General features: G+C 50.3%; 11 protein-coding genes across 11 annotated transcripts; 6 read left to right on the top strand and 5 right to left on the bottom strand.

Moving 5' to 3' along the window:
• Positions 1 to 6: 6 nt before the first annotated feature.
• Positions 7 to 2,006, top strand: RAD1 (ssDNA endodeoxyribonuclease). The gene is made up of 3 exons (XM_024471057.1): positions 7 to 291; positions 346 to 900; positions 951 to 2,006. Exons 2-3 carry the CDS (start codon positions 729 to 731, stop codon positions 1,790 to 1,792), a joined length of 1,014 nt encoding a protein of 337 aa, XP_024321472.1. The 5' UTR covers positions 7 to 291; positions 346 to 728; the 3' UTR covers positions 1,793 to 2,006.
• Positions 2,007 to 2,463: 457 nt separating this feature from the next.
• VC83_07486 (uncharacterized protein) lies at positions 2,464 to 3,064 on the top strand (the record flags this gene model as incomplete). Its single annotated transcript, XM_024471056.1, has 2 exons — positions 2,464 to 2,640; positions 2,723 to 3,064. The coding sequence occupies 2 exons, from the start codon at positions 2,464 to 2,466 to the stop codon at positions 3,062 to 3,064; spliced, it is 519 nt and encodes a 172-aa protein (XP_024321471.1).
• Positions 3,065 to 3,176: 112 nt separating this feature from the next.
• On the bottom strand, positions 3,177 to 4,672 carry VC83_07485 (uncharacterized protein). Its single transcript, XM_024471055.1, has one exon. It carries the CDS (start codon positions 4,454 to 4,456, stop codon positions 3,461 to 3,463), a length of 996 nt encoding a protein of 331 aa, XP_024321470.1. The 5' UTR covers positions 4,457 to 4,672; the 3' UTR covers positions 3,177 to 3,460.
• Positions 4,627 to 6,824, bottom strand: VC83_07484 (uncharacterized protein). Its single transcript, XM_024471054.1, has 3 exons — positions 6,577 to 6,824; positions 6,348 to 6,500; positions 4,627 to 6,295 (listed from the first exon to the last, which is right to left on the bottom strand). The coding sequence occupies exons 1-3, from the start codon at positions 6,620 to 6,622 to the stop codon at positions 5,397 to 5,399; spliced, it is 1,098 nt and encodes a 365-aa protein (XP_024321469.1). The 5' UTR covers positions 6,623 to 6,824; the 3' UTR covers positions 4,627 to 5,396.
• A 60-nt stretch (positions 6,825 to 6,884) lies between these two features.
• VC83_07483 (uncharacterized protein) lies at positions 6,885 to 7,754 on the top strand (the record flags this gene model as incomplete). The annotated part of the gene is made up of 2 exons (XM_024471053.1): positions 6,885 to 7,261; positions 7,322 to 7,754. The coding sequence occupies 2 exons, from the start codon at positions 6,885 to 6,887 to the stop codon at positions 7,752 to 7,754; spliced, it is 810 nt and encodes a 269-aa protein (XP_024321476.1).
• A 515-nt stretch (positions 7,755 to 8,269) lies between these two features.
• Positions 8,270 to 10,903, bottom strand: DNAJC11 (DnaJ (Hsp40), sub C, member 11; the record flags this gene model as incomplete). Its single annotated transcript, XM_024471052.1, has 1 exon — positions 8,270 to 10,903. One exon carries the CDS (start codon positions 10,901 to 10,903, stop codon positions 8,270 to 8,272), a length of 2,634 nt encoding a protein of 877 aa, XP_024321475.1.
• Positions 10,904 to 11,148: 245 nt separating this feature from the next.
• Positions 11,149 to 13,588, top strand: VC83_07481 (uncharacterized protein). The gene is made up of 5 exons (XM_024471051.1): positions 11,149 to 11,816; positions 11,913 to 12,347; positions 12,396 to 12,457; positions 12,510 to 12,597; positions 12,648 to 13,588. Exons 1-5 carry the CDS (start codon positions 11,337 to 11,339, stop codon positions 13,308 to 13,310), a joined length of 1,728 nt encoding a protein of 575 aa, XP_024321474.1. The 5' UTR covers positions 11,149 to 11,336; the 3' UTR covers positions 13,311 to 13,588.
• On the top strand, positions 13,573 to 15,069 carry MCR1 (NADH-cytochrome b5 reductase). The gene is made up of 3 exons (XM_024471050.1): positions 13,573 to 13,894; positions 13,947 to 14,337; positions 14,389 to 15,069. Exons 1-3 carry the CDS (start codon positions 13,847 to 13,849, stop codon positions 14,958 to 14,960), a joined length of 1,011 nt encoding a protein of 336 aa, XP_024321473.1. The 5' UTR covers positions 13,573 to 13,846; the 3' UTR covers positions 14,961 to 15,069.
• Positions 15,070 to 15,911: 842 nt separating this feature from the next.
• On the bottom strand, positions 15,912 to 18,011 carry VC83_07479 (uncharacterized protein; the record flags this gene model as incomplete). The annotated part of the gene is made up of 3 exons (XM_024471049.1): positions 15,912 to 17,284; positions 17,335 to 17,547; positions 17,597 to 18,011. The coding sequence occupies 3 exons, from the start codon at positions 18,009 to 18,011 to the stop codon at positions 15,912 to 15,914; spliced, it is 2,001 nt and encodes a 666-aa protein (XP_024321360.1).
• A 712-nt stretch (positions 18,012 to 18,723) lies between these two features.
• Positions 18,724 to 22,620, bottom strand: MRD1 (multiple RNA-binding domain containing protein). The gene is made up of 3 exons (XM_024471048.1): positions 22,300 to 22,620; positions 21,432 to 22,232; positions 18,724 to 21,223 (listed from the first exon to the last, which is right to left on the bottom strand). Exons 1-3 carry the CDS (start codon positions 22,525 to 22,527, stop codon positions 19,727 to 19,729), a joined length of 2,526 nt encoding a protein of 841 aa, XP_024321361.1. The 5' UTR covers positions 22,528 to 22,620; the 3' UTR covers positions 18,724 to 19,726.
• A 179-nt stretch (positions 22,621 to 22,799) lies between these two features.
• Positions 22,800 to 24,098, top strand: DYN2 (Dynein light chain). Its single transcript, XM_024471047.1, has 4 exons — positions 22,800 to 23,224; positions 23,334 to 23,390; positions 23,476 to 23,607; positions 23,691 to 24,098. The coding sequence occupies exons 1-4, from the start codon at positions 23,173 to 23,175 to the stop codon at positions 23,753 to 23,755; spliced, it is 306 nt and encodes a 101-aa protein (XP_024321354.1). The 5' UTR covers positions 22,800 to 23,172; the 3' UTR covers positions 23,756 to 24,098.
• The last annotated feature ends 53 nt before the right edge of the window (positions 24,099 to 24,151 follow it).

Genomic DNA, 24,151 nt, shown 5'->3' with positions numbered 1-24,151 from the left:
TGTCTTCGGAGCTTCACATCAACGTCGCATACCCTTCATCAGCCAGGCTTTCGAATGCACCTGTCGATTTAATTCCACAGCCCTGCTCCTACGAAGGCCAACGTTAAATTCAACCCAACAAGCTTCAATCCCTTATCGGCAAACCTCATATGCCTCAATCATCGCTTCGTGAAGTCTGGGAAGGTGCTGTAGGCAATCAGTTTGCCCCGTCAATCAGCAAGGACAGCCAGTTCTCACTCGGTTTCTCGTTGCTTGCTTTGGGCATATTACTGAGCGGATATTTTGGTTTGAGTAGGGATCCCCAATACACCCAGAAATATCTGTCATTTACTTATCCATACTTAGATCGTTCAGTCACAAACCTCCCACTTGTCGGCGTCCCGGCTGCCCTCGCGATCGGCTTCGGTGCAGTGTATATGATCTGTGCAGTTGGGGTCTACGTTTAGATTCGCTCGGTGTTGCCATTGGGTGGGAAGAGCGTGAATAAGGAAGGCCAGAGCCGACTGCGACTCATCGTGCTCAAGAATTTATCAATTGGCTTGCGAAGTGAAAGCACAAGAGACAAAGTCATCGAATATACCCCCCCGTCGATCCCTTGCCTATGTATAATAGCATGCCCTCCACGACTTAAGGGCATTTGAAGAGAAGATCTATGGGCAGTGTATGATTAGCGAATCAAGATACCTCTTTTGACTCCTTCGCGGCTTTCCGTGGTATGAGAATTCACCATGTCGGCCATAATAGAGACCGAGGACCCTGTCCCAATATTCAACGCAGTATCTACATCTGTTAGACAACTCTGCCAACTTCTTAACTGTATTCGCTTTGCGTCAAAGGTTCAAATCCATATCTCCCCTGAAGGGATTCAATTTGCCGTGGAGGAGGGCCGCGTCATGCAAGGTATGCACAGCACTGGAGTATGCTCAGTTGGCCTATACTTACAATTTCAGCAACCGCATTTCTTGATAAAGCTCTCTTTACATCCTTTACATATAACCCCCCCACATCCGACGGCAACGATACGGCCGAACCCCCATCATTCCAAGTATCTTTGACGGCACTGCTCGAGACCCTTCAGATTTTCGGTGCCTCCGAGGCTTCATCTCGTTTCTCCAAACCGGAGTCTGACAAGTATGCCACCAGTATCCGCCCACACAGAATCACTGCCTTCAGCAACCAGACTCTTGGCATGACAGGTGTCTGTCGCTTTTCTTACGTTGGCGTTGGCGAACCATTCCGTATCATACTTGAGGAATCTGGCGTTACTACTACGTGCAATCTGAACTCCTACGAGCCGGAGAATGCCGATGAAATCCCATTTAACAAGCAAGAGTTGGAAGTGAAGATTATTATGCAGGCTCAATTTCTCTACGATGCGTTTCTGGAGATTGCCTCAATGACAGCTACGTCTGCAACCTCCTCCAACCGACTAAAGGTTGTCGCTTCGCCAAATTCACCGTTCTTCTCACTATCGGCCACTGGCTCGTTGGGCAGCACGACTGTGGAGTTCAGCAAGAGCAGGGACTTGCTCGAGACATTCTCGGTCGGCCGGAATTGGACGCAATATTATAAATTTGAGATGGTCAAAGCAGCCGTGGAGGCCATGAAGCTGGCGAGCAAGGTCAGCTTCCGAGGCGACAGCCAGGGAGTCCTGTCGTTGCAATTTATGATTGAGGTGGAAGGGGGCGGAATAAGTTTTATTGATTTCAGATTTGTACCCTTTATCAGTGGGGATGAAGATGATACTGAAAGCGAGGATGATAACTATGACGACAATGGGGAAGAAGTATAGGGCGTTGTAGCCGTCCCGTGGTTTTGCGGTTATACGATATCTCGAGTCCTTTTGGGCAACGGAATGAGGCTGGTCAAAGGAAAAACAATATAGCTCCAGTTAACTTAACAATAATGCTGAATTACTATACCAGCATGTATCCGGCGTTTCTCTAGCACCTGCCGTTTGTCATATAAAAAACCTTTCCTAGTCCAAGTGTTTGCGTTTATTTGGGTGGTTTTTATTATCTCGACAAATAAAATATTAAAGTATAAATATTCAAACATGGGAGCCCAACCAACACATGCCCTGGTATAGAGATGGGGATCGAGTAAAATGTCGAGCACCTAAAGATCCAGCCCAGAAATGATAACCATTTACGATAATATACCACCCGACTAATAGCAATGGTATTATACTCCCGCGATAGACCGACGTGGACGCTCGCCGCCACAGCATGTGAGAAGGAGATACGACGCTCGTGGACCAGGCCTTTTCGAAGGCCTCTCAGCGAACTCGAGCTGCTCCATGAGTTTTGCGCACTCGCAGTCGAAAAGAATGCGACGAATGCCCTGATGCACCTTATCAAACAATGTCAAGAGCTCGAGGCCAGGGGAAGTCGCATGGCGTAGCCCAAGGACAAAACCAATACTCGAGATCCTGTTCGCACACGGCTGGGACATTAATGCGCGATGATTCGCGAACCCTTTATGTGGAGTGTTCTTGGGGATATCGACCTGGTTACCTGGTGTCTAGAGCATGGTGCGAGCGTGTTTCCAAGAGATCAGGAGCCACTACGGGACGATATAATCACTATGTCCCAGCGCAAATGCCAACAGGTGCTCGAAAAGGCTGCATATTCATCCAATGTAGCGACGTTTGAGCTCTAAAGGGGCTCCCCTGGGTTGACGTCCGCTGCATTTCGCCATCGAAACTACTACTCATTATCAGGCCGATCCTAGAGAAGAAGCCAGCCGCGGAGAAGAAGAAGATAAAAAAGCCCCCAAAAGTGCACGGAAATATGAGGTGGTCGGGATTGACGTGAAGGCTCCTGACCAACCACCGGGAAGAAATCTGCCTGATCGTTGGGGAACACAGACCTGTTACATTCCTAAATCCTATGGATTGGACACAGATACGCGCGAACTGGCCTGGTTCTTGCTGGATCGAGACGCGGATCCAACCCCCGCTCTTGCTGTTGCGAAATGCACTGAGCACAACAAATTTATAGCTGATGTCGAGGCATGGAGGGCAAGGCAGGCTGATCGCCGCAAGTGTTGTGCTATACAATAGGCAAAATGGTTGGCATATTTTGTGGCTGCCTCCTTTCAAATTACTGAATAGGTCGTTTGTTGTAAAAAGTAACTCTCCTGTGAAAACCTCACGTATAAACCCAGAAGTCAGTGGTAAAATCTATTATTTAAATATCATTGCGCTGTAGCTAAACTTTGTAGCCCTCAATAACCATCTATTCTCGCGGACGCCTGACCCATAACCCATGTATATAATGCGCTGCTCAACATTCTTGACTAGCAAACTGTTGCAACGAAAAAAATGAAATGCCATAGTGCAAGTGCACATAAAACGCTAGTTCTGAGCATTTCCATGCAATCAAAGCAACGCCCAACTCCATATTTAAACCGCCGGTCCAAACCCACATGGCGCCAATCACTGAACTCTCCGACAACGTCAACGTTGAAACGAATTTGGTGGCCGCGACGAACCCTGGCCAAAGACTCGATCACCTGGAGCTCGGTTTGTCGTGGAATGTGTGGGACGTGAACCAATCAGTCTCATACGTGGAAGAGAACGCATCAAGTTTAGGACCTGCGCAGACCCATTTTCAACAGGTGATGTAGCACTTGGGCCCCTGGTTCTGTCCGTGCTGGAGGTTGATGTAGAGGCCCCTTGGCGAGGGGTGGAAGATACAGAGCCGTTTCGAAGTCCATTGCCTTGCAGTATGGCATTGATGATGCTCGGGGGCAATCTTGTATATACCGACGCCTGGCTGGGTACCGCGTTGCTCAAGGGCAGGCTTTGGCCAGGCAATACGGACACCCCCCCGGCTTCCGCTGCCTCCTTCAGCCACTGCTCGTATTCCTCGTCGCTGAATCCTGCTCGTAGACGCCGATTCAGCTCCACGCCTACGCTTTCAACCTCAACATCGCTCTCCTCGCCATCCTCGTCCATCTGGTCGGGGTCGTCTGAGCCTTCATTCTCCTCAGCCTCATCAAACTCGTAGAATACGGCTTCTCGCGCCGGCAGTGACGACATCTCGGGGCGCGTATCGGTTGGGTCAACCCAATCTTGAATGCAATCACCGGTGGTGTCCCTAATCTTGATATTCTGCTCCTTCTCGAACCGCTCCTTTGCCCATCTCGTCCCTTCCCAGTGTGTTAACCCAGCAATCTCCGACTCCGTCAGTTTGAGAGTGTCGAAAGCCCGGAAGAGCCGCCTGTGCCATGTGAAGCGGGAAAGGCGCATTCGATGGGGTGGATATGAGTAGTCGAGGCCGGGATACTGGGCCTCTCGGGTATCTAGGGAGCCATAGAAGCAAGCCGTTTCTTGTCGTACCTCTGTGAGTAGGTGTCGTTCCAGAAATTTGGCCCAATTCTGAGGATCTGTCGGCTTTGGGCGAGGGAACATGTGCTCGTAAACGAGTTCGTCGATAGCTCGTCGCTTCATCTTGCCTGGTACGTGCGATATCGATAGTGATGGTGAATGGTAACTGACAGGCTGTAACAACCCGTGAATCCTGTCTGATAACAGTAGCTTGGTGTCGATGAGCGTTCACTTTGTGAAGGGTCGTCGGTTGTGGCTCGACCTTGGCCGGTGCAGTCCTTCCAGCTCGACACCTTGGCCGGTGCAGTCCTTCCAGCGCAGTCCTCAAACTTGGGGGAATATCGCAGCCCAACCGGCTAGATGATTATTACATGCAAGAAGCACAGGAAGTAACTTGATCCGCATGGACCAGTTCGCGAACACAGTTTTGCAGGATCCCGTTGGAATGCCCTTTCAGCGCCAAGTGCAGGAGATGCCACCAACGATAGAAACCGGATCCGGATGAGGTGCTCTCTTGAGACCCGAGATTGTTTGGGGCCGAGTGTGTTTCCGAATGTCCAAAACTGGAAATGAGTGTATCGGTCTGGGAGGTTGCAGCGGAAGAGGAATACGTCGAGGGGCGTTTCGGGGTTTTTGTGGCTGTGAGATCAAAGGACGGTGAGTGAACCGGTTCACTCCACGTAAAAGGATGGACTGGCCGAGTACATTGGAGTACCTTGTGGTAGGGCGGGTTATACAGCGGCGTACTTGTACATAAGTGGTGTAGTATATGTACTCCGTACAGTTGCATGAGACCGTGGAGTATTAGGCAAAGAGTGACCTACTCTAGTCCGTACAAAGTCGAAATTCATAAATCCCCGCCGTTGTTATTGGCCGGTCCGTACACATCGGGCGACATTTTTCCCCAATCGAGAAGCTGCCTGGGAGTCGAACGAAGCATGTGTGAAAAGCATGTGTGAAATGAGAAACGAAGCTACGTTGCTATAATCGAAATCCAGAGCACCGTGATGGCCCAGACAGCCAGCGTATGCCGAGTCGTATGGGAGTTGGATTAAGATTACAACTACTTGGAAGTATTCTTCTCCACTACCCCTCTTGCAAACTCACCAAAGTTGATTCCACTCTCGGTGTCCACCAACTCGTCCAGGCTGGGCTGCGTAAAGACTGCAAGTGTATTCCGAGCTATGTCACCATCTCCTGCCTTGGGCGAAACAACCTTCACAAAATGAGGCACAGCTCTAAATTTCCCCTGGGTAATCTTCTCCAAGGCCTCGCCGGTCTGGAAAGCAATGCAATCCCGGGGGATCTTAACCTGCACTGTCTCACCGTTTCGAGACTGGATATATAGTCCCGCTTGGGGATCTGGTGAACTTGGCAGCTCCGGCAGTGCTGGGAGATGGGTATCAGTTGCGTTATGACCTTGAATCAACGCCCTCGTCGCGGTTTCGTCCACGAACATGGCGCTGGTTAGGCCGGTGAGACACCCATGGTCAACATGTGTAGCACACCAGCCATCTTCAGGAACAGCACTCTGGGCCCCGTCAGAAGCGACGGGAGGAGATGGGTAATAGTGCAACAATCGGGCCTTCGTCGTAGTTGAGGTGCGAACGACGTGCTCCAGGTATCCCTTGGTATAACCGTCTATTTTCTGTTCGGCATACTGGTCACATGCACGTGCGACCAGAACTGCGGTATCGATTATCAGTCGACAAAGCTCTTCAAATGTCGGGCGAAATGCAGGGAGAAGGCCCTCAGACGGCCAGATATTGGGGCTCAAGTATTCGGGGAAATTCTCCAAGGAGAATTCGGCAGTGCTCTCAGCGCATTCCAGCTCTGGGTTCACATAAAAAGCGCAGTTGGCATAATATGACCCCTTCAACGTGTCGACCTGGCCGTTTTTTAACGTCTCCTTTCCCAAAGACCACCCGGTTAGGTACTTGGCAGTTGCATCTTCTAGCTGCTCTGTGCACGAGTTAGTTCTTCTGTAGGCAACAATATGAAACTTGCACTCTACCTAGAATTTGGGGAGGGAGGTTGCCCAGATAAGTCGAATAGGATAGTAGTCGTCGACGTAGTTCAACAAAAGCAGGGTCTACATCTTTGACCAGAATGATTCCGAGTGACTCTGGACCAAAGGCAGCCTCTAATGTAGAGAAAGGCACAGTTCCTAAATCCCAACAACGTGTCAGCCTTCATCCCTTTATCTACAAGTGGAAGCGTTTCCCATGACCACATGGCCATACCATTTTTGAGGGCCTCGAGGCTAACAGTCACCGCAGCATGCGCCATTGCTTGAAAATAGAAATAATATAGCCCTTAATTCAAATATTATAACGCATTAAAGTGCAATATATTAGCCAACCTTTCTGGTCTTCTCTCAAATCGCGGAATCCACCGCATTACAGTCCAAGAGGAGGGGCAGGTAGCTGTTGGAGGAGGGTTAGCAACGCTAGTTTCGACCCCGCATTTGTTCTTCATACTACACTACAAATAAAGCTGTTGTAGACTGCGGTCACTGAGTGACCAACCCAACCCCAGGAACAGCATCAATATGGTCAAGGCCTTATCATTCAAGGGTGATCCAAAGACCAAGAAGCGAAAACGCGTCGATACAGCCGCCAAATTCGGCGAGCCATCTACGGAGCTCACAACCGATGCGGCGGGTCCTGTCGAGGACCAGGCATCAGATGATAGCTGGGTTAGCGCCGAAGCTATCACAGACATTGAAGGGCCGATTGTCTTCGTCTTGCCCTCAGAACCTCCTACATGCATAGCATGCGATACCAATGGCCAGGTGTTTGCCAGTCCGTTGGAGAATATTATAGATGGTGACCCAAGCACCGCCGAACCGCATGACGTGAGGCAAGTATGGGTTGCCAGTCGCGTCGCTGGCACAGAGAACTTCAGCTTCAAGGGGCATCATGGGAGGTACGTCTTGCCTATTAATACTAGTAACTAGACTCATGTTACTGACTGCTATAAACATAGATACCTCAGCTGCGACAAACTTGGCATACTCACCGCTCAAACCGAAGCTGTCTCGCCCCTTGAATCCTTCCTCACATTTCCTACCTCTTCAACACCCGAGACATTCCAAATCCAGAACCTACGTGACCAATATATCACCATAGCTGCTCCAGCCAAGAACTCAGCAGTTCCCCAGCTGCGCGGCGACGCGGCCGATGTGAGCTTCAACACCACCCTGAGGATACGCATGCAGGCTCGTTTCAAGCCAAAGTTAAAGAGGGGCAAGGAAGACAAGGCCAGGGAGAAGATCAGCCGAAAGGAACTGGAAGAGGCCGTGGGGAGGAAGCTTGAGGATGATGAGGTTCGAAAGCTCAAGAGGGCGAGGAGAGAAGGCAATTACCATGAGGCGTTGCTCGATGTGAAGGTGAAAAGCAAGCATGATAAGTACAGCTGAGTACCCGATAAAGCCTGCATCGGTACAGAATTTGCCATTGGCCAAGCTTTAAAGGTGTCTGCAAAATTAGTACAAGCTTGTTTATTACAAGATGATATACTGACCCTGCGAAAAGTTTCACGGGGAAGCGGCTGGAAAGTATTGCAGAGTGATCCTTCTGCATGGATTTCCTGGATGGTAAGATACCTACACAGGTGTCGACCTTTTAATGGTCATAATACGAAATATTTATAGATTGAGTAGATACAACAAGCCAGGAGGCTATAGATTCCAATGGAGTGGACAGTTGCACTCGTACCTGTCTGATATATGGAAGATTAATGTGGCAATAAGCCTAAAAGGGGCGCCTAGTGAAAAGTTTTTGAAGAGGAATTTCCTTATGTACAGGTTATCTACAGTATATAAAGGTATATAGCATGAAATCTGCACTGCAATATGTAGTAAATATCACCTCGACTACTAACGCTGCCATGCACTTCATATCTAATCAACTACAAGCCACTCGAACCCACGCCTCACAGAGTCCGCCGCAATGGTACAGTACTGACATGAGCCCGACTAGGGATGATCAGGGACTGGTCACTCCCCACTTCCACAAAGTGCTCCTTTCCGCCAAATAAGTATTTCACCACTAGCACCTTACTCGACAGTGGTGCAGGGTCCCAAAACCCCGTGAGTTTATTCCTGTCTACGCTCCGAGGGATGTTGAGCTGATCAGCATCCACGAGCGATGCGAGGGCGGTTGTTACATCCACCAGGACGCCATCTTTGCCCTTAGTGCCATACGATGCACTTAATATTACCAACCCGCCGGAGCGCCGTGCCTGTGCCTGACGATGCTCGACGGAAGGTACCATGAGCGACATAACCTGTTCTGCCTGCTCGCGTTTTTTGGCAATGTTCAGCTTCAACTTTGCGCGCTGTGATTTCAAAAGCCGCCGGCGCTTGCGTCGTATGCGAGGGCGAATGACCGCAAATTCCAGAGTTGTGTAGAGCGCCCAGGGTATGCCGACCGCAAGAAGAATGGCACTTGTGGTAACATCTTCGAGGGGAATCAGAGCCACCGGAAAGCTGATGTTTTGCTTTAAGCGACTCCATGAGAAACTGCAATAGAGCCCTAAGTTTTGAGCCACGCCGACACTTAAGCCAACACAGGTGAATGTTCCGATGCGCCTCTTGCCACTTATTGACGCAGAGAGGATTGCTGGCAATCCAACCTTGGCCTCAACTTCGAGGAGAATACCGCGCGATTTGCGAACATGAAGCCCCGCGGTATGAGGTATGACCTCACCGCTGTTACTTATACGAGAGCGCACGGGCGGTTCATCGTATCGTGAGAAGACGTTACAAAAGTAAGACACACTGAGATAGGCGCTTTCGGTGTGAGCTAGGACATAGACACTAGTGCCGAACGGGGCTGTTCCAGGCTTGTCATTATCACCTGCAGCTTCTCCGTCGAAATTCCAATCGGCACCGAGCTTCATCAAAGGAGAGCCACGGCCTTGAGTGACCCAGCGAACAGCATACGGCAAGTTTAAAGGTGGAGCACCTGCAAGTGATTGGGAAATTGATGAGGGCCACTCTTTCTCGCCTGATGCCCAAACAAAATAACCCCGAGGGTTTCCCCGTAGTCCTAGAGCCCGCTGTATGATGACGAATATCTCCGGTGGCCTAAGAATAAGAGAATCTTTTACTGTGGTGGTGATGGAGACATTGAAAGGGGTCGTATCTGGTATGATACACACCGGCCTTTCTAAGATAAGTGTTGTCGAAGCTGGGTGAGGAAGCATGCTAGTTTCCAGACGAAAGCCCGTCCCTTGAAGCAGGGACGCGATGGAGTTGCTGTTACCACTGCCTAGAAGCTCTGGGAAAGCATGATGCAAGGCGATGCCAAACCCGATCTGTTGAGAAACTATAGCGTAGTGACGATTAAAGTATGGTGGGAGCGAAGTATCGCCCCGAGGCAATACAGCGACAATATCTTGAACTTCTCCGGAGACACCACCTGTAATGGTCAACTTTGGAACAGAAGGGCTCAACGTATCGGCCCAGTCATTAGGCTCTGTTTCATCATCGTCTTCATTTAGAGGCACTAATCGGTCTTGGAATAACTGCCGTACTGGTATCTCAAAGAGCCGACCGAGTTTTGGCAGTGGAAGTGTAAATGAGGACTCGAAACCAATCTCATCGACTCGGAGAAGTTGGTTAGGCAGTGGAATCTCCACGTTACCACTGAGAACGACCCTGGTCTGCTTCACGAAATTGTCGGACGCATTGAGACCGATCTTGAAATTCGAGTGGTGATCAATAAGAGCCTCAATCGCGCGTCGCTCTCTCCGGTGCAAAACCCCAAGGAACCATGCTTTGAATTCTTCCGCACTCATGGCCTTAACGGATGAAAGCTGCTTCTTTGACTCGCCACCACGCCCCATTGCCCCGCCTTCTCCATACTCATTTCGAACCCCCTCTTCTCCTTCAATGTCATAAATCACTCTCTTCCTTGGCTCCGATAATGTCTCATATGCGAGCCTTAGACGCGCAAAGTGTCTTTCAGCGGAACCCTTGAGATGGTGTGGTTGTTTGTCGGGGTGGAATGCAAGGGACAGTCTGTGATATGCAGCCTTTACTTGCGTGGCCGTGGGAGGCGGGTCCCTTGAAAGCCCCAGGAGAGTATAGTGATCCACGAACTCGTCCTTATTAGCTTGCAGAAGCTGGCGTATTTCAGCGTCTGAAATGTCCTCGAAAGAGTCCTCTTCTGGGCCGGCGGTAGCAGCAGTAGGGATAGGCGGGGTGTCTGGCGTAGGTTCCTCAGAATCAGATTCACCCTCGTCATCTTCTGGCGTGGCGGCAGCGGTAGGGGCAGGTGGGATGTTCGGTGTAGGTTCTGTAGAATCGGATTCATCCTCGTCGTCATCACCGAACTCAAACTCCTGCCTTGACGAGGCGAATTGCTCATTGAGGCTGTATCTTGAGTTCATTGAGTTCATCGAGCGCAAATCAACCGGGATCTGCGCTCCATCATATGCTCTGCTTGGATTCGAATCAGCGGGGCGCCGTCGTCGTCTCTCGCGGGGAACCGCGGATTGCGGCTGAGCTGTAGGTCCGACCCTATCTCTATCCCCTCGGTCCCTGCGTGGACGGTCTGCCATGGCGGGATACCGTTTGCGCCCATCGACGGCTGCAAGTTGAGTTTTGCAAATAAATCCAGAGATGCGATGCGCGTGTCTATATCGTACCTTTTCTATATGCAGCTTGGTGCGACGACCAGTCCAAGCGCAAATTAATTTACAGGGATGCTACAGATGGTATGCACAGTGTGGCGCTAGCGCCCGCCATACCCGCCATGACACGACAGTTGTGAAAGCATGTCCCTACCACTGGGATAAGATACGATCACAGCAAGAATGACATGAAGACATTCGGGCCGCTAAAAGAGTCTCTACAACCTCGTATCTTTCTCAAGAACCTGTGTAGCTTATTGTCCAGGGCAAAAAGCGCCTCTGTGAATCCTATCCGACCTTGCCATCCCATTATATTTGAAGCACGGTGGGTGCGGCCGCATGGTCTAGATAGACGGATAGGATGCCCTCAAACATGGCATATGCCACGCATGATGTCAATAGCAGCAATGGCGATACATTGTCTGCCCCAAAAGCATCACAGGCATGCCTCTCTTGCAGGAGGCAGAAGCGTCGATGTGATAAAAAGATGCCAGCTTGCTCCCTGTGCGAACGCATGAATAGGGCATGCGACTATTCTGATGCATCACCAGCACCGACGTCTGACGATTTTAATATCCTACAGCAGCGGGTGCTTGAACTGGAAGGGCGGCTACTAGGTGCTGCTGCTGGGAATGGTTCGGGTCATGGACAAAGCTACCTGCACACACCTGCCAGTACCATATCGACGTTGAGCGCAGGTGTCCAACAGCCACCCACGCCCGCTTATACCCCTAGCCCGTCATATCAGCAGGTGCACAATAGGTTCCCCGCTATTGCTTTCTTGGAGGCGGAGAGTTTCACCCGTGGGCGCATAGAAGCTCCCAGTGCCCAAATACCATTAGTGAGTAACCATCTACCTGTTTTACTAGACGGACAGATCTAGAAATATGAAAGAACACTGTTTCAATGTTGCTTTAGCTGTCTGACTGCTCTATAGGAAGTCCTAGAACTCCTTGGCGATGGTTCCGCTGTCCAGACTGTTATCAGGGACTACTTTGATACAGTGCATACTTGGATGCCAATTATATCCAAAAAGCGCTTCGCAAGAAATATGCTCAACCCTATGTGGGAAGCTGGACCAGATTTAGCCCTTCTTTTCCTTTGTATGAAATTGATAGCTCCACGTCCCCAGGATGACCCGGAAAATATATATAACCCTATATATGCCGCCGCCAAACGGTTCATATCTTCCTTGGAGGCCAGTGGGATAGTATCACTCGTGGTGCTCCAAGCATATATTCTTGTGGCACTATATGAGTTGGGACACTCTATATACCCAGCTGCGTGGATGACCGTCGGTTCCTGTGCTAGATATGGCCAGGTTCTTGGCGTCCACGACTCTGAGCGAGCTCCCCAACTTCTATCTCTCGTGGTAAGTAGCTCCCAACGATGGTTTCGATGCCTATCTAACATAATGCAGTCCTCGTGGACAGAGCTGGAAGAGAGGAGGCGCTCTTGGTGGGGTGTCATTATTCTCGACAGGTATAAAATTAGTCACACCGTATGTTAGACTATTTCCAATGACTCTCGCTAGGGTGATTTCCATTGGAAGCAAAGGGCGGGTTTTGGCTTGCGAAGATCCTCGCGATATAGCAGCATTACCGGCGACAACCTCGGCTTGGGTATTACTTTCAGGTGATAAGTTTCTGCCCAATGTACTGACCTCTATCAGGATGAAGGGCAAATTGCATCTCAGAATCCGCCGAGCGTATCTTCACCTATGTCCGACCCACTCTGTCCATTTGCTCGCCTTTGCCAGGCATCCCGACTACTAGGTAAGGTACTTCGCCATCACAGCCAGCGGGATATGCAAGAGACGGAGCGCTTCCAACAGGCTTCAGATCTCTACCTAGAGATATCTGACCTTGCACGCATATTGGTCCACCAAGCCGCCATGTCACAAGAATACCTAGGTTTTTCCACGCCTATGTCCGTATGCTTCAGTGCACTTTGCGCCTTATGCGATCCATATGCCTGCCATGTCTCAGGAGATAAACCTACCACTCCAGAAGAAGGCAAAATGCAGACTCAAGCAGTCGATGGGCTGAAAACGGTTTCAAGCAGCATCAAGGAGTTTTTAGACCATCTGGTTTCGCAAACAACAAATCACCTCGACATTGAACGGGTGAGCCCCTTTGTCATGGAGACCTTGTACACCGCAGGTGCCAACTTTGCATGGGATGTGAGAGAAAGCGGCAATAAAAGCTCCCAGGAGTCCCTGGACTCTATCCGACAGAGCCTAGGGAGGTTTAGTGGAAAATGGAAGTGCTCCCAGGCATATCTACGGATACTAGAGGCCCAAGAGTTTACCTATGTTGCTGTTGCAAGCGGATGAGCTACAGGTGCCAGCTCAGGGGTGGCAAGATGCTATGCTATGCCCATAAACTGTTGTGTATTGACAATGGGTTGCTTCATAACAATAACCAGCGCCACTTAGATGAGCATTTGGCCAGGAAACGGGCCATATCCCAGCAAAAGTGTTGTAAATAATAAAACTGACGCATGCATGCATACTTGCACCAAGTGTATAGGATATAGGAACATGCTGTCTAAATCCGCACATAATGCAAGACATTTGCAGATACTGTTATTTAAATAAAATACTACTAGAAGCATAACATGTATACTCATGTGATATGTATAAATCTATACCTTATAGCCCTTGTCTAGCTCAATTGCCTTGGATTTTGAGGATAATGGTGAGCTATCACGTGATTACATCGATGTTTTTATACTTGGCAATTACGGCCCTGAATTGTCCGGGCCCGAGCGTCGCCAAGCTGGTGGAGTTCCCAGAGGAACTTTCTGTTGCGACTCAACTTGATAAAGCCAATTCAACCACAAACATTCAATTGACCCTATTATATCAAGATGTTTGCACGCCAAGCCTTCAGGGCTGCTCAGCAGCCGCTAAAATCAGTAAGTTGCGCAATTTTTTGAGACCGATAGCGGCCATTAACAACTGCTCTAGCAATACCGTCGTTATGCCACCGAGCCGGTGCCAGGCGGTTCCTCGAACACACTGGTCTATGCCGCCGTCGCAGCCGCGGCTGCTGGTGGAAGCTACTTCTACTTCAACCAAAAGGGAAGCGCAGACAAGATCAAGGAGGGCTTACAGAAGGCCGAGGAGAAGGTTAGAGGACCAGCCAAGGACGCCCTGACTGGTGGTGACCAAGGATGGGTCAGCTTGAGGCTAGCAAAGGTCGAGAACGTCAACCACAACACGAAGAAGTTCTTTTTCGAGCTGCCCGATGAGGACGATGTCAGCGGCTTAAAGGTAGCATCTGCCATCTTGACCAAGTATAAGGGACCAGAGATGGAGAAGCCGGTCATCCGCCCATACACTCCAGTTAGCGACGAAGGTAAGCTTGCATAGCACCCCTACTAGATACCAATTCTAACAAATGGGATAGATGAGAGGGGCCACTTCACTCTCCTGGTTAAGAAATACGCCAATGGGCCAATGTCCACCCACCTGCACGACATGAAGCCCGACCAACGTCTTGACGTTAAGGGCCCCATCCCAAAGTACCCCTGGACCGCCAACAAGCATGACCACATCGCGCTTGTAGCCGGAGGAACTGGTATCACCCCCATGTACCAGCTTACCCGCGCCATCTTCAACAACCCCGAGGACAAGACCAAGGTGACCCTCGTCTACGGCAACGTGACCGAGGAGGACATCCTGCTCAAGCGCGAGCTCGAGGATCTCGAGAACACCTATCCCCAACGTCTACGCGTCTTCTACACCCTCGACAACCCGCCCAAGGACGCACCCAACTTCCAGAAGGGATTCATCACCAAGGAGCTCCTCCAGACCGTGCTGCCGGAGCCAAAGTCCGAGAACATCAAGGTCTTTGTCTGTGGACCACCGGGCATGTACAAGGCTATTTCGGGTGACAAGAAGAGCCCGAAGGACCAGGGAGAGCTGACTGGTATTCTGAGCGAATTGGGGTACAGCAAGGACCAGGTTTACAAGTTCTAAATCTAGAATAAAGCAGGCTAGACTGGGGCACGCATATGCGCTGCATGGAATGATAGATAGTATGTACGTTTACTAGACCCACCGCGATTAGATGCAATTGTACTTGTCCATTACTTGCCTCCCTCAATGCTGCTGAGGAATAACATGAATTCCCAGCACTGTAGTCTGATGATACCACCTGGAGTACTGAAGTTCGCTGTGCCAGGCTGGCAACTCCAAGGCATTCACTGCTGCCAACGAATACCTATCAAGTCCCCATCCGTGCACCCACTCTGACCAGATCCAGCGCGAAACAGGGTTCAATACACGGTGGGAGTTCCCCCTGAGTTACCAGTCCATTGGTTTGAAAGCTACGATGCATATGACAGGGCTGTGGGTGAATATAATAAAGCATTTTCTGCTACCAGAGCGAACCATATGGAACAGAATGCGCTGGATCTATGCTTGATACATGTGCTAATTCACCTTCTATCTAAATAGGGTGATTAGCAACATCTCGATCATAACAGAGCAACCACGCATATGCCAACGCCATAATAATCCCCGGCCCATTATCCAACCGCCTTACACCCCAAGGCACCCCGAGAAAGTAACAGGAATTAGGGCCCTTAAACCAAGACACAGCCTCCGTGAGAGATTAAACATATTATGGAAGGCCAGGAAGAGAATAGAAATTATCTTTCGACTTAAAAAGGGTATCGGTGCTAGCATGCTGGCAATTCAGAACAGAATCAAGTATGAAAGAAAGGGATAAGGTAGTCCAGGTGCGCTTCAATTAGGCGCCGGAGCACAAAGTGCGAAGGGAATTTTAAGGCACAGTTCGGCGTCAAAGCTGTGTATCCCCGGCCGATAATTCGGCGCGTCTTGCGAGCGAAATACCAAGGACCCAGCGATACCGCCGATGCCGCTGGCGCCGACGCATCATTTATTAAGAGCGCCGTGTGATAATGGTCAATTCTGAAGGCGTGGCTGCTCGCATGACCGATGCCACCAATCCAAATCTTGAGGTCCTTGCCAATTTCCTTTCAAATCTTGAGCGACGCCACCTGTTGGCATGGGAGTGCTGTATGGGGATAGGTAGCCATCATTTTCAAAACGTTGTAGATTGGGATGAGGTTGCCACAAGTTGGCGTTATGCTCGAAGCCGTAGAGGTTGGAGGGATCGCTATCAACCATATAGTTCATATGTGGAGCTTGCTCTGCAATGGCCCCATCACTTTGTTGAGTGCTGTGAGGCATAAAGGTCATGTTCTTGGGCACTATATCCTCGTGTGTTGGATTGCCGTATTGAGAAAATGGCGACGGCTGAGCCGACGAGTTGGATGGTGTTATAAGATCATTGGGTACGGAGTCGTAATAAATAGGCTGGATGGAAAGTAATGGTGCACGACCTGTGGGATTGAAGTTATTGTCCATTGCAGCTTGCATGTCCTGGCCATTGTCTGGATGCGGAGACAACAATGACTGTCCCAGAGGAGCTGTGTGGATGTGGCGCCACGTAATCAGCCCTCTCTCATCTTGGTTGGCCTTGGTGAATGTCCAAACCAATATAACCTTCTTCGTCCAAGAGCGGCCGTAGTCAGCCGATGAAAAGACCTCTTGATACATTGTCATCTGGTCGATGTATTGGCGAGCTTCCAGCTGAACTGGGTGGTAGTGTCCACCTCGTTGACTTTCCTCAAACTGCCCCTGAAAGTCGTCCATCTTTCCTAGAGCATGTGCCCATGGAAGGGCAGGAAATGCTAAACGCATTATTGCGCCAGTGCCATCCTCGAACCGGTCTACATGCAGTGAAGAATTATTCGTTGAAATTAGATCCGACCCAGAAGCGCCGAACAAGTCTTTGTGCCTTTGTACGGTTTGTACGCTGTGCCACTTTAAATGGCTTTCATTCGACGGAACGGCTATTTCAAAGTTACCCAAGAGCTCAGCCTCCGCAGGAGCACTAGCGTATCCCAGAGTCAAAGAAACATCGACGTGGATGAGACTGCAACCCAAACCGCGGACTGCCGCCGAGCCATGTACGATCTGAGGAAATTGTCGCCGCCAGTTTGGTAGCGATTCTCCAATGCCGGTTGGACTTAATACGAGGGGCTCTGGATCCAAGTACTCGTGTAGGCGCTCGTAATGGCCACCGGCTTTCGGAATAGACATACACAGATCAAACAGACAGGGCCGTATTGATGCCATGCTAATGGGCGAGGGTGTTGAACGCCAGTGGGGCAATGAATTGTTCGCAAGGGCTGTGAGGCATGGATCATTGTTCAGCATGTCCCTGTTGCTACATTTTGGCTTCTCATTCGCCGAGCGAAATATATGCTGGACTGGATCAAGTTAGCCAGAGAAAAGGGCCCCAGGAATCATGAACACTTACACGCAGGATCGGTTCGTATGTATCCTTTCAAGACCTGGATGTGACTGGAGACCTGCTTCTGGGTACGACGCTTTGTTTTATCGGGACGGACATTGGGCGGCAGCGATTTCTCATACGCAATCCACATGTATAATGCTATCAACTGGTTGCGCCCGTGGGGTTTCCCGTTGATTTGAAACATCAGTTTACCCATCATTGGGACGTCAAGGAAAGCTGTGATTGTTAACATGACGTCCGCTGATCATCGGGGCGGGCCAAATACCATCGAGAAACGCCTCTTCCAAGTCCGCCGACCATTTCTGACCATCTTGTTGCTGATCCTGCTTCGTTCGGTATGCCCTGTACTGCGACGACTGAGTGATTATCCTGCGGTGACGCCTAGCTCGTTGAATTCTCGAGTTGGTTCGTCTATTAGAAGGGCCTTGCTCCATCCGCGAATGTTGAGCGATAGAATGCGATGGGGGGTATGGTAAGATGGCCTTCGGCGAGTTATCCTCAAGTTTAGGCTGCATCATCCTTTCAGCTTCGTAGACGTCGAATGGTGCAGTATTGGGATGCTTTGTATCTTGGGAAGTCATGGAGAACGGCGACAGAAGCCCCGTATTCTCTACTGGAGACAGTAGTGGCATCTGTTGTGACGTGTAGTTCTGTACCGGTGCATGCCAACCTTGTGCCATTGAATGAAATCAATGCAATTTGTTGTGCTGGTCAGTCAAAAACTCTTCAGGAGTAGCTGATTCTGACCAGAGGGAGAGGCAAAAGTAACAGGGAATGAAGTGCCTTCAACAGCGTAACCAAAGAACGGCCAAGTAAGGAGCGATAAGACGAAACGCCCCTCTATTGCGTGTGCAGACAGAGAGGGGGGTTGGTTCTTGTAACTAGTAACGACTGTAGTAGGGAAAGAGAATGGAAGCTGTCTACACACTGGGGCCAGTAAGAAAGATTAAAAGGGCGGGAATTTGGCCATGGAATTGAGAATGACGAGCTAGCCGGCAGTCGAGCTTATAAGAAGAAAAGTAAGCCCGCACAAACGGCCGTGCCAAAATGTAAGATCGATCGGTAGGTGCTGCGCTATAGATCTCCCCGTGATCCCGAGAAACATGTCTCTCGGGAAGCAGAGAAGGGAAGGAGGAGAAGTAAACCAACTTGGACAGGGCCGTAGAAGATAGCAATATGCGGAAGCATGAGACAGCTGAGAAGGAGAACATATATGGTTGTGTGCCCTTTCGAATGACCCTTTTCGGCGTCGAACCGTTGAGCACTGCCCATACCAGACAACAAGGACAGTCAGTGCACTGTACCTAGAGCGGATAAGGGCGGTCGGTCATCGAGGCGGCTATTGGGCAGATGCAGGTCAGTCAATGGGGGTTGAAGCAAGGAGAAGTCTATGCTCCGATCGATCTAAATGGTAGACGACGACGAATCTTGAAAACAATGGATTGACTTTACTGTCTTTGGGTTTGACACTCATATAGGAGTCAAGGTAAACTGATCGCACGCCATATGCGTAGCAAGCACTATGATGAAGACGTGGAAATGCTCATATTCCCATCCCGCTCCCGTCTAAATACTTCCACATTCAAGCCAAAATGAGAAATATACCGTGGTCAAAGACTATGATGTTAGTCGTCGTTGTATTGATTAGTCAGCTCCCTCCCCTGCGTCTCGTTGGAGGGCAGGGAGTCAAGGGGTATGTTATAATTGAGGAGCAACAAACAAGGGATGAAGGATGTTCTATGTTCTATGTATAGAGTACAAATAGAATAGAGGGTACACACGCATGGGCCTTTACAACTGAAAACAGTCCTCCGTGCATGAGGTAGGGGGAACGTTTCAGTTCACGTCTACGCCTTCTATGAATTGGTTCCCCAATATCTAATTTTATTTTGGCCAGGACAAGCCAGAGCCTCAATCCTGATGTGAGACCAAAACGTGCCCGAAAAATACTCCTGATCAGGCAGGTTGGGCTAGGTAGGGCCGGACAATAGACTTGTCATATTTACATGGACGATGCGGGAGGGATCCAGGATGTTCCGTCTGCTGGCATAGGCAACAATTTCGATCATGGGACTGTACTACTATGGTAGACATTCCGAGTCAAGGTACAGCCATCATCGTTTATGATTGCCCTCCATGTGACCCCACCATCATTGCATTTCCTGCTAGGATAATACTCTGAAACACATACGCCTTCGACAGTTCAGGGCAACGCTCCGAAGGCATAGAGTATGTTCATCACATATCACTCAACCGCTGTACCTGTAAGCTGTACGACATAACAACGCTTTGTTCCTTCGAACACCATAAAGAACATCACAGACCAACTTTATTTGTGCGGCGGCCGCAACCGGATCCGATTGCTCAATATTTCGATTTATTTGTAGCACAGGGCTCACTCCTCCCCAGCGCCATCTTCCACATTGAACCTTTTTCGTCCGCCCCCCGTTAGGTTTTGGAGGGCTACCTTGCTCACCTGCTTTCCAACCTTCTTCTGCATCTTCTCGATCTCTTCCTCCGCGTCGACGGCATCCTCAGCTGCAAACTCAATAACCAACCGTCTACCCAGTAAATGAGTGTCTTTCAACGCCTCGATGGCATTCTCCGCTTCGCGAGCTGTCACAAACTCCGCGAAAGCAAAGCCGCGAGCTGTATTATCAAACTTCTTAGGCACCCGCACGGATCGTAGTTGCCCATAGGTTCCGAAAAGAGTTCGGATGTCCTTCTTGCTGGCCTCGAACGGCAAGTTCTTGACAATGATCTTGGTGCGCTTACCCGCCAGTTTCTTGGCACGGTCTTCCTTCCTTCGCTCCTCTGCAGCATCGACGCCCCTGTGGGACGCCTTAATTGTGAGATTGTGACCATCGAGGCTGTGACCATCCATAACCTTGAGGGCGGCCTGTGCCTGTGCTTTACTCCTGAACTCTAAAAATCCGAAACCCATGCTCAGCACTTGACCAGGTTTTTTCGGATCCGTCTTAGTGTTGACCCGTGCAGACATAAACCCATCTAGGGGTTTAAATGTCTCCGTCAGGCGATCAGAAGTGGTGTTGAAGCTAAGATTGCGAACGAAGAGGGTGCTGGTGTCCGCGCCAGTTTGGGCACTTTCGGGTCCCAACAAGTCGGATACCGAGAGCTTGGCATCGATCGATGTGCTTTTGGCATCGTTGGTTACATTCTTAATTTCAACATTTGCAGGCTGAGTGAACAGGTCTTTTGGTGCCTTCTCCAGGTAAATTACCGAGTCCTTCATACGACGGTACGCAAGACTTGCAAACGCCGCCCTGGCTTGAGGCGCCTGAGCAAATTCGACAATGGCAATTGTCCCCGAAGGTGGCATCAGTACACGGATTACTGAACCAAACTCCTCGAACATCTTCCGTATTTCATCAATTGATGTGCCGTATGTGAAATTTTTCACCAGAATTGTGGTATCGCCTCTCTCGCGCTTCTTGAATGCGTTCAAGTCGACGTTATTATTGGCAAAATAAGCCTTCGTTTCTTGAATAACCGACGTCTCCGCAATAGCTTGCTTGACACCTGCATCTGCCGAGGTAGGATCAAGAAGCTCTGACTTTGAGACACCAAGACGATCGGCGGTGGAGGAGTTGACTGCATCCTGGTTCATGTACAGAGAATTCCAGTTGAAGGCGCTAGAGGTAGCCTCGGCTTTCTTCTTGATTAACCTTTGTTTCTTGAGGGGAAGTTTGGCGATCTCGAATTCATCAAGCTTCTTGTCCCTTTTCGCTGCTGCAGGCAGAATATGCAGCAGGCGGCCTTGAAACGGTTCGCCGTCAACATTGTGAAACGCCTCAGCCGCTGCAGCATGATCTTCATACTGCACAAGAACGAAGCCCTTACTGGTCCCAGAGGCGTCCAATGGGAGATGAATCTGTAGCTGGAGTTAACTACTGCATCGTGATATAATTTGAAATAAAACAAGTCTTGAATAAAGGCTTTTCAGAAAACACGGAGCATCTACTAAAATTTCCGACCAGTTGACATCACTTGCGTGTAGCATAAGCTGTCCCTATCTGGATATTCATCATGAAAGCAAAGAATGTAAAATAAAATAAAAATGAAGAAGTCGGGATGCATACCTCTTCAAGAGCGCCATATTTCTCAAAATGAACTCGGAGTTCATCCTCAGTGGCTGTATACGGAAGATTTCGCACGAACAACCTGCCGCTTTCTCGAATTGCGTCCATGGTAGCATCGGTTGAGCTTCCCACTTCCGGCACAACAGCGATGCTGTCGCTGATAAGCTTGTCAACGTCTTCCATCGCAACATCTTCAGTGAATGCAGAAGTTTCGGTCGTTTCTGTGGCCTGAACAGCTTTGGAAGCAGTAGGGACGCCTTCGTCAACTACTATATCCTCAGGCTTGACCAAGTCCAACAGCCGACTCGTCCGAGACCGAAGCCAATCATCATCAGTAGCATCGAGTCCAGCACTGGGCTGCGTTTCAGCAGCGCCAATAACCGGTATCTCATCTGCCAACTCGGTGGCATCAACCACCTCTGCCACGGGAGCGACAGCAGGTGGGACAGCCACTTTAGCAGGACTCGGCTCGCGTGATGCGTTCCGGGCTTTCTTCGGGACGATCTCGTACTCCTCATCGCTTTCCTCCTCAGGCAGTTCGATGGCCTGCATCTTCGTCGGCGGCTCCTCGATACCATCCTTTGAAGTCCACGCCTTTGATTTCGAGCCCGGCTGCATGACCTCGAGGAACTCTTGAAGCTTCGGGTCGGCAGCATCGGCTTCTGCCCGCTTCCGTTTCAGGGAGGGGATGTCGGCGATGGCAGCCGCTTTTGCAGCAGCTCGCTCCTGTCGCTCTTGCTGGCCCTGCCTTTCCGTCTCTCTCTGTACCTTCCTCGACGGGGGTAGAGTTGTGTCAGAGATCTATTATAAGAAAGATCAGTAAAAAAATTCTCTTAAGCGGGAAGTAGTTGAGTGAGCGACGACGTACAGCTCTTGCCATCTCGACACCGATTTTGGACATGCGAATGAAGGACTTATTGAAGTACTTGACGGCCTTCTGGGCATCCTCGGGCGTCTTGTACCCGACATATCCAATGCGCCGATGTGGGATCAGCTTCGCGTCTGTGATCGGCTGCTTGGAGGAGAAGTGCTCCCTGAACTCCTCCTCCGAGATCGTGGGCGGCAAACCCTTGATGAAGATCCTCGAAGACTCCATCTCTGCAGTAAAAACAAGCACCTAATTATTATAAAGAAAAAGAAGAACGTCGTAAAGCCATGGTATTTAGAAAAACATTCTGGGAGATAAGGTTGCGTAGTGAAGAAAAGAAGAGGAGGAGGAGAATCTCCCTAAAATCTTCCAATCCCACCAACGGAAAATGCCACCACAAGGCCCCACACCACGCCATGAAACGCTAGTCGGGATCGGGAGGCGGTGGGCGCGAGCCAAGCGACAGAGCAACACCTCCGTTGGCTCTGCGGTCACGGAAGTGGGTGGTGAAGTCTTGGGATCTGTTTTACCACTTATAATACCTGCCTGTGAGCGCTGCCCGCAATCAAAATACATCTGGTCATCGCTCATCGCTCCTCATCGTCGCCATCGTCTCTTCTTGGCTTTCTCCATACTCCGAACTTACCCCCCCGCCGCCATCGAAGCTTCAGTTATATACTCCTCGACCCCAAGGTATATCTATATATCTATACCTTTCTATACCCCCCTCTTTTGGACCCTGACGCGAAAACGCGACAGCTATCCATTCGTCCCCCATCCCCCCCCCCCCACATCTTCGCGACCACGCACCACTCACTACCTGCACCACCACGAGCCGAGAACCCAGAGTCTCCCCGCGACGGATTGCCCAAGATGCCCGGCCAGAATGAGAAGGAGGCCGTCCCCTCAAAGGACCAGGTCGATGGTACGTCGTCGTCATCCCAGCCTCGGCCCTCTCATCGCCTGCGCGCGTCGCCCCGATGGCAGAAGGGTACCTGAGACGCGAACGCGCAAGCACTAACCTCCCCTCGTAGCCCAGGTCAAGTCCGCCGACATGAGCGACGAGATGCAGCAAGAAGCCATCGAGATCGGTGCGTCCCCCCCGGCGATGGCACTCTGATAGAGCCTAGGCGTCATCACAGCCTCGGCTGAACTCCCCCACTGACACACTCGCAGCACAAGAGGCGATGCTCAAGTTCAACATCGAGAAGGACATCGCGCAGCACATCAAGAAGACGTTTGACGACCGCAAGGGCCCGACGTGGCACTGTATCGTCGGCCGGAACTTTGGCAGCTTCGTCACCCACGGTTCGTAGTGTCCCTTTCCCTCTGCCCTGCCGGGGAATTTCACGTGGGGAAGGACAAATGCTAATATGACGGGCAACGCGCAGAGACAAAGCACTTCATCTACTTCTACCTCGGCCACTGCGCCATCCTCCTCTTCAAGACCCAATAGAAGCCTCTGCCATGCTACAGGTTCGATTCCCATACCCGGTGGGATAAGCCTCGGTGGATGTCGAAAACGACCGCTATTAGTGTTTAGGAGAACGGGGAACCAGCGCGGGGCGGATACATTTTGCCATTTCGCCTGGCGAGATTGGGTATTGGGAGTCGTAGCCGTTTTTCTTTTACGCATGGGCACAATTGCAGATGATTGAGGGGGTTATGAGTTTTGAGGGGAAAAGTGGGGCATACGACGGCTGTTTATGATGGCTCTTTTATAATTCCTCTACGGACTGTGTGACACCATATGATCCCGAAGACCAAAATGCATCGCAAACTTGAAACTATGATCTTATCCTTAATGATAACCCTCTCAGCCCATTCCTTTGGACCGGGAAGAGACTCTTGG

Source organism: Pseudogymnoascus destructans (genome assembly GCF_001641265.1).
Source record: "Pseudogymnoascus destructans isolate 20631-21 unplaced genomic scaffold scaffold_20, whole genome shotgun sequence".
In the NCBI taxonomy this organism is placed as follows: domain Eukaryota; kingdom Fungi; phylum Ascomycota; class Leotiomycetes; order Thelebolales; family Thelebolaceae; genus Pseudogymnoascus; species Pseudogymnoascus destructans.
The sequence above is the reverse complement of the archived record's forward strand: the minus strand, read 5'-3'. Positions and strand labels throughout refer to the sequence as shown.

Excerpts from the sequence above, each read along its gene's own strand:
- VC83_07485 (XM_024471055.1), bottom strand. The coding sequence starts at position 4,456 with ATGAAGCGACGAGCTATCGACGAACTCGTTTACGAGCACATGTTCCCT.
- VC83_07481 (XM_024471051.1), top strand. The coding sequence starts at position 11,337 with ATGCCCTCAAACATGGCATATGCCACGCATGATGTCAATAGCAGCAAT. Across the intron at positions 12,348-12,395 it reads CCCAACTTCTATCTCTCGTG|TCCTCGTGGACAGAGCTGGA; the intron begins GTAAGTAGCTCC and ends AACATAATGCAG. Across the intron at positions 12,458-12,509 it reads GGTGTCATTATTCTCGACAG|GGTGATTTCCATTGGAAGCA; the intron begins GTATAAAATTAG and ends GACTCTCGCTAG.
- VC83_07484 (XM_024471054.1), bottom strand. The coding sequence starts at position 6,622 with ATGGCGCATGCTGCGGTGACTGTTAGCCTCGAGGCCCTCAAAAATG. Across the intron at positions 6,501-6,576 it reads CCTCGAGGCCCTCAAAAATG|GAACTGTGCCTTTCTCTACA; the intron begins GTATGGCCATGT and ends GTTGGGATTTAG. Across the intron at positions 6,296-6,347 it reads CCTCCCTCCCCAAATTCTAG|AGCAGCTAGAAGATGCAACT; the intron begins GTAGAGTGCAAG and ends ACTCGTGCACAG.
- MRD1 (XM_024471048.1), bottom strand. The coding sequence starts at position 22,527 with ATGGAGTCTTCGAGGATCTTCATCAAGGGTTTGCCGCCCACGATCTCG. Across the intron at positions 22,233-22,299 it reads GTGTCGAGATGGCAAGAGCT|ATCTCTGACACAACTCTACC; the intron begins GTACGTCGTCGC and ends TTCTTATAATAG. Across the intron at positions 21,224-21,431 it reads AATATGGCGCTCTTGAAGAG|ATTCATCTCCCATTGGACGC; the intron begins GTATGCATCCCG and ends CTCCAGCTACAG.
- DYN2 (XM_024471047.1), top strand. The coding sequence starts at position 23,173 with ATGCCCGGCCAGAATGAGAAGGAGGCCGTCCCCTCAAAGGACCAGGTC. Across the intron at positions 23,391-23,475 it reads GCAAGAAGCCATCGAGATCG|CACAAGAGGCGATGCTCAAG; the intron begins GTGCGTCCCCCC and ends ACACACTCGCAG. Across the intron at positions 23,608-23,690 it reads TGGCAGCTTCGTCACCCACG|AGACAAAGCACTTCATCTAC; the intron begins GTTCGTAGTGTC and ends GGCAACGCGCAG.
- RAD1 (XM_024471057.1), top strand. The coding sequence starts at position 729 with ATGTCGGCCATAATAGAGACCGAGGACCCTGTCCCAATATTCAACGCA. Across the intron at positions 901-950 it reads GGAGGGCCGCGTCATGCAAG|CAACCGCATTTCTTGATAAA; the intron begins GTATGCACAGCA and ends TTACAATTTCAG.
- MCR1 (XM_024471050.1), top strand. The coding sequence starts at position 13,847 with ATGTTTGCACGCCAAGCCTTCAGGGCTGCTCAGCAGCCGCTAAAATCA. Across the intron at positions 13,895-13,946 it reads CTCAGCAGCCGCTAAAATCA|CAATACCGTCGTTATGCCAC; the intron begins GTAAGTTGCGCA and ends CAACTGCTCTAG. Across the intron at positions 14,338-14,388 it reads CACTCCAGTTAGCGACGAAG|ATGAGAGGGGCCACTTCACT; the intron begins GTAAGCTTGCAT and ends CAAATGGGATAG.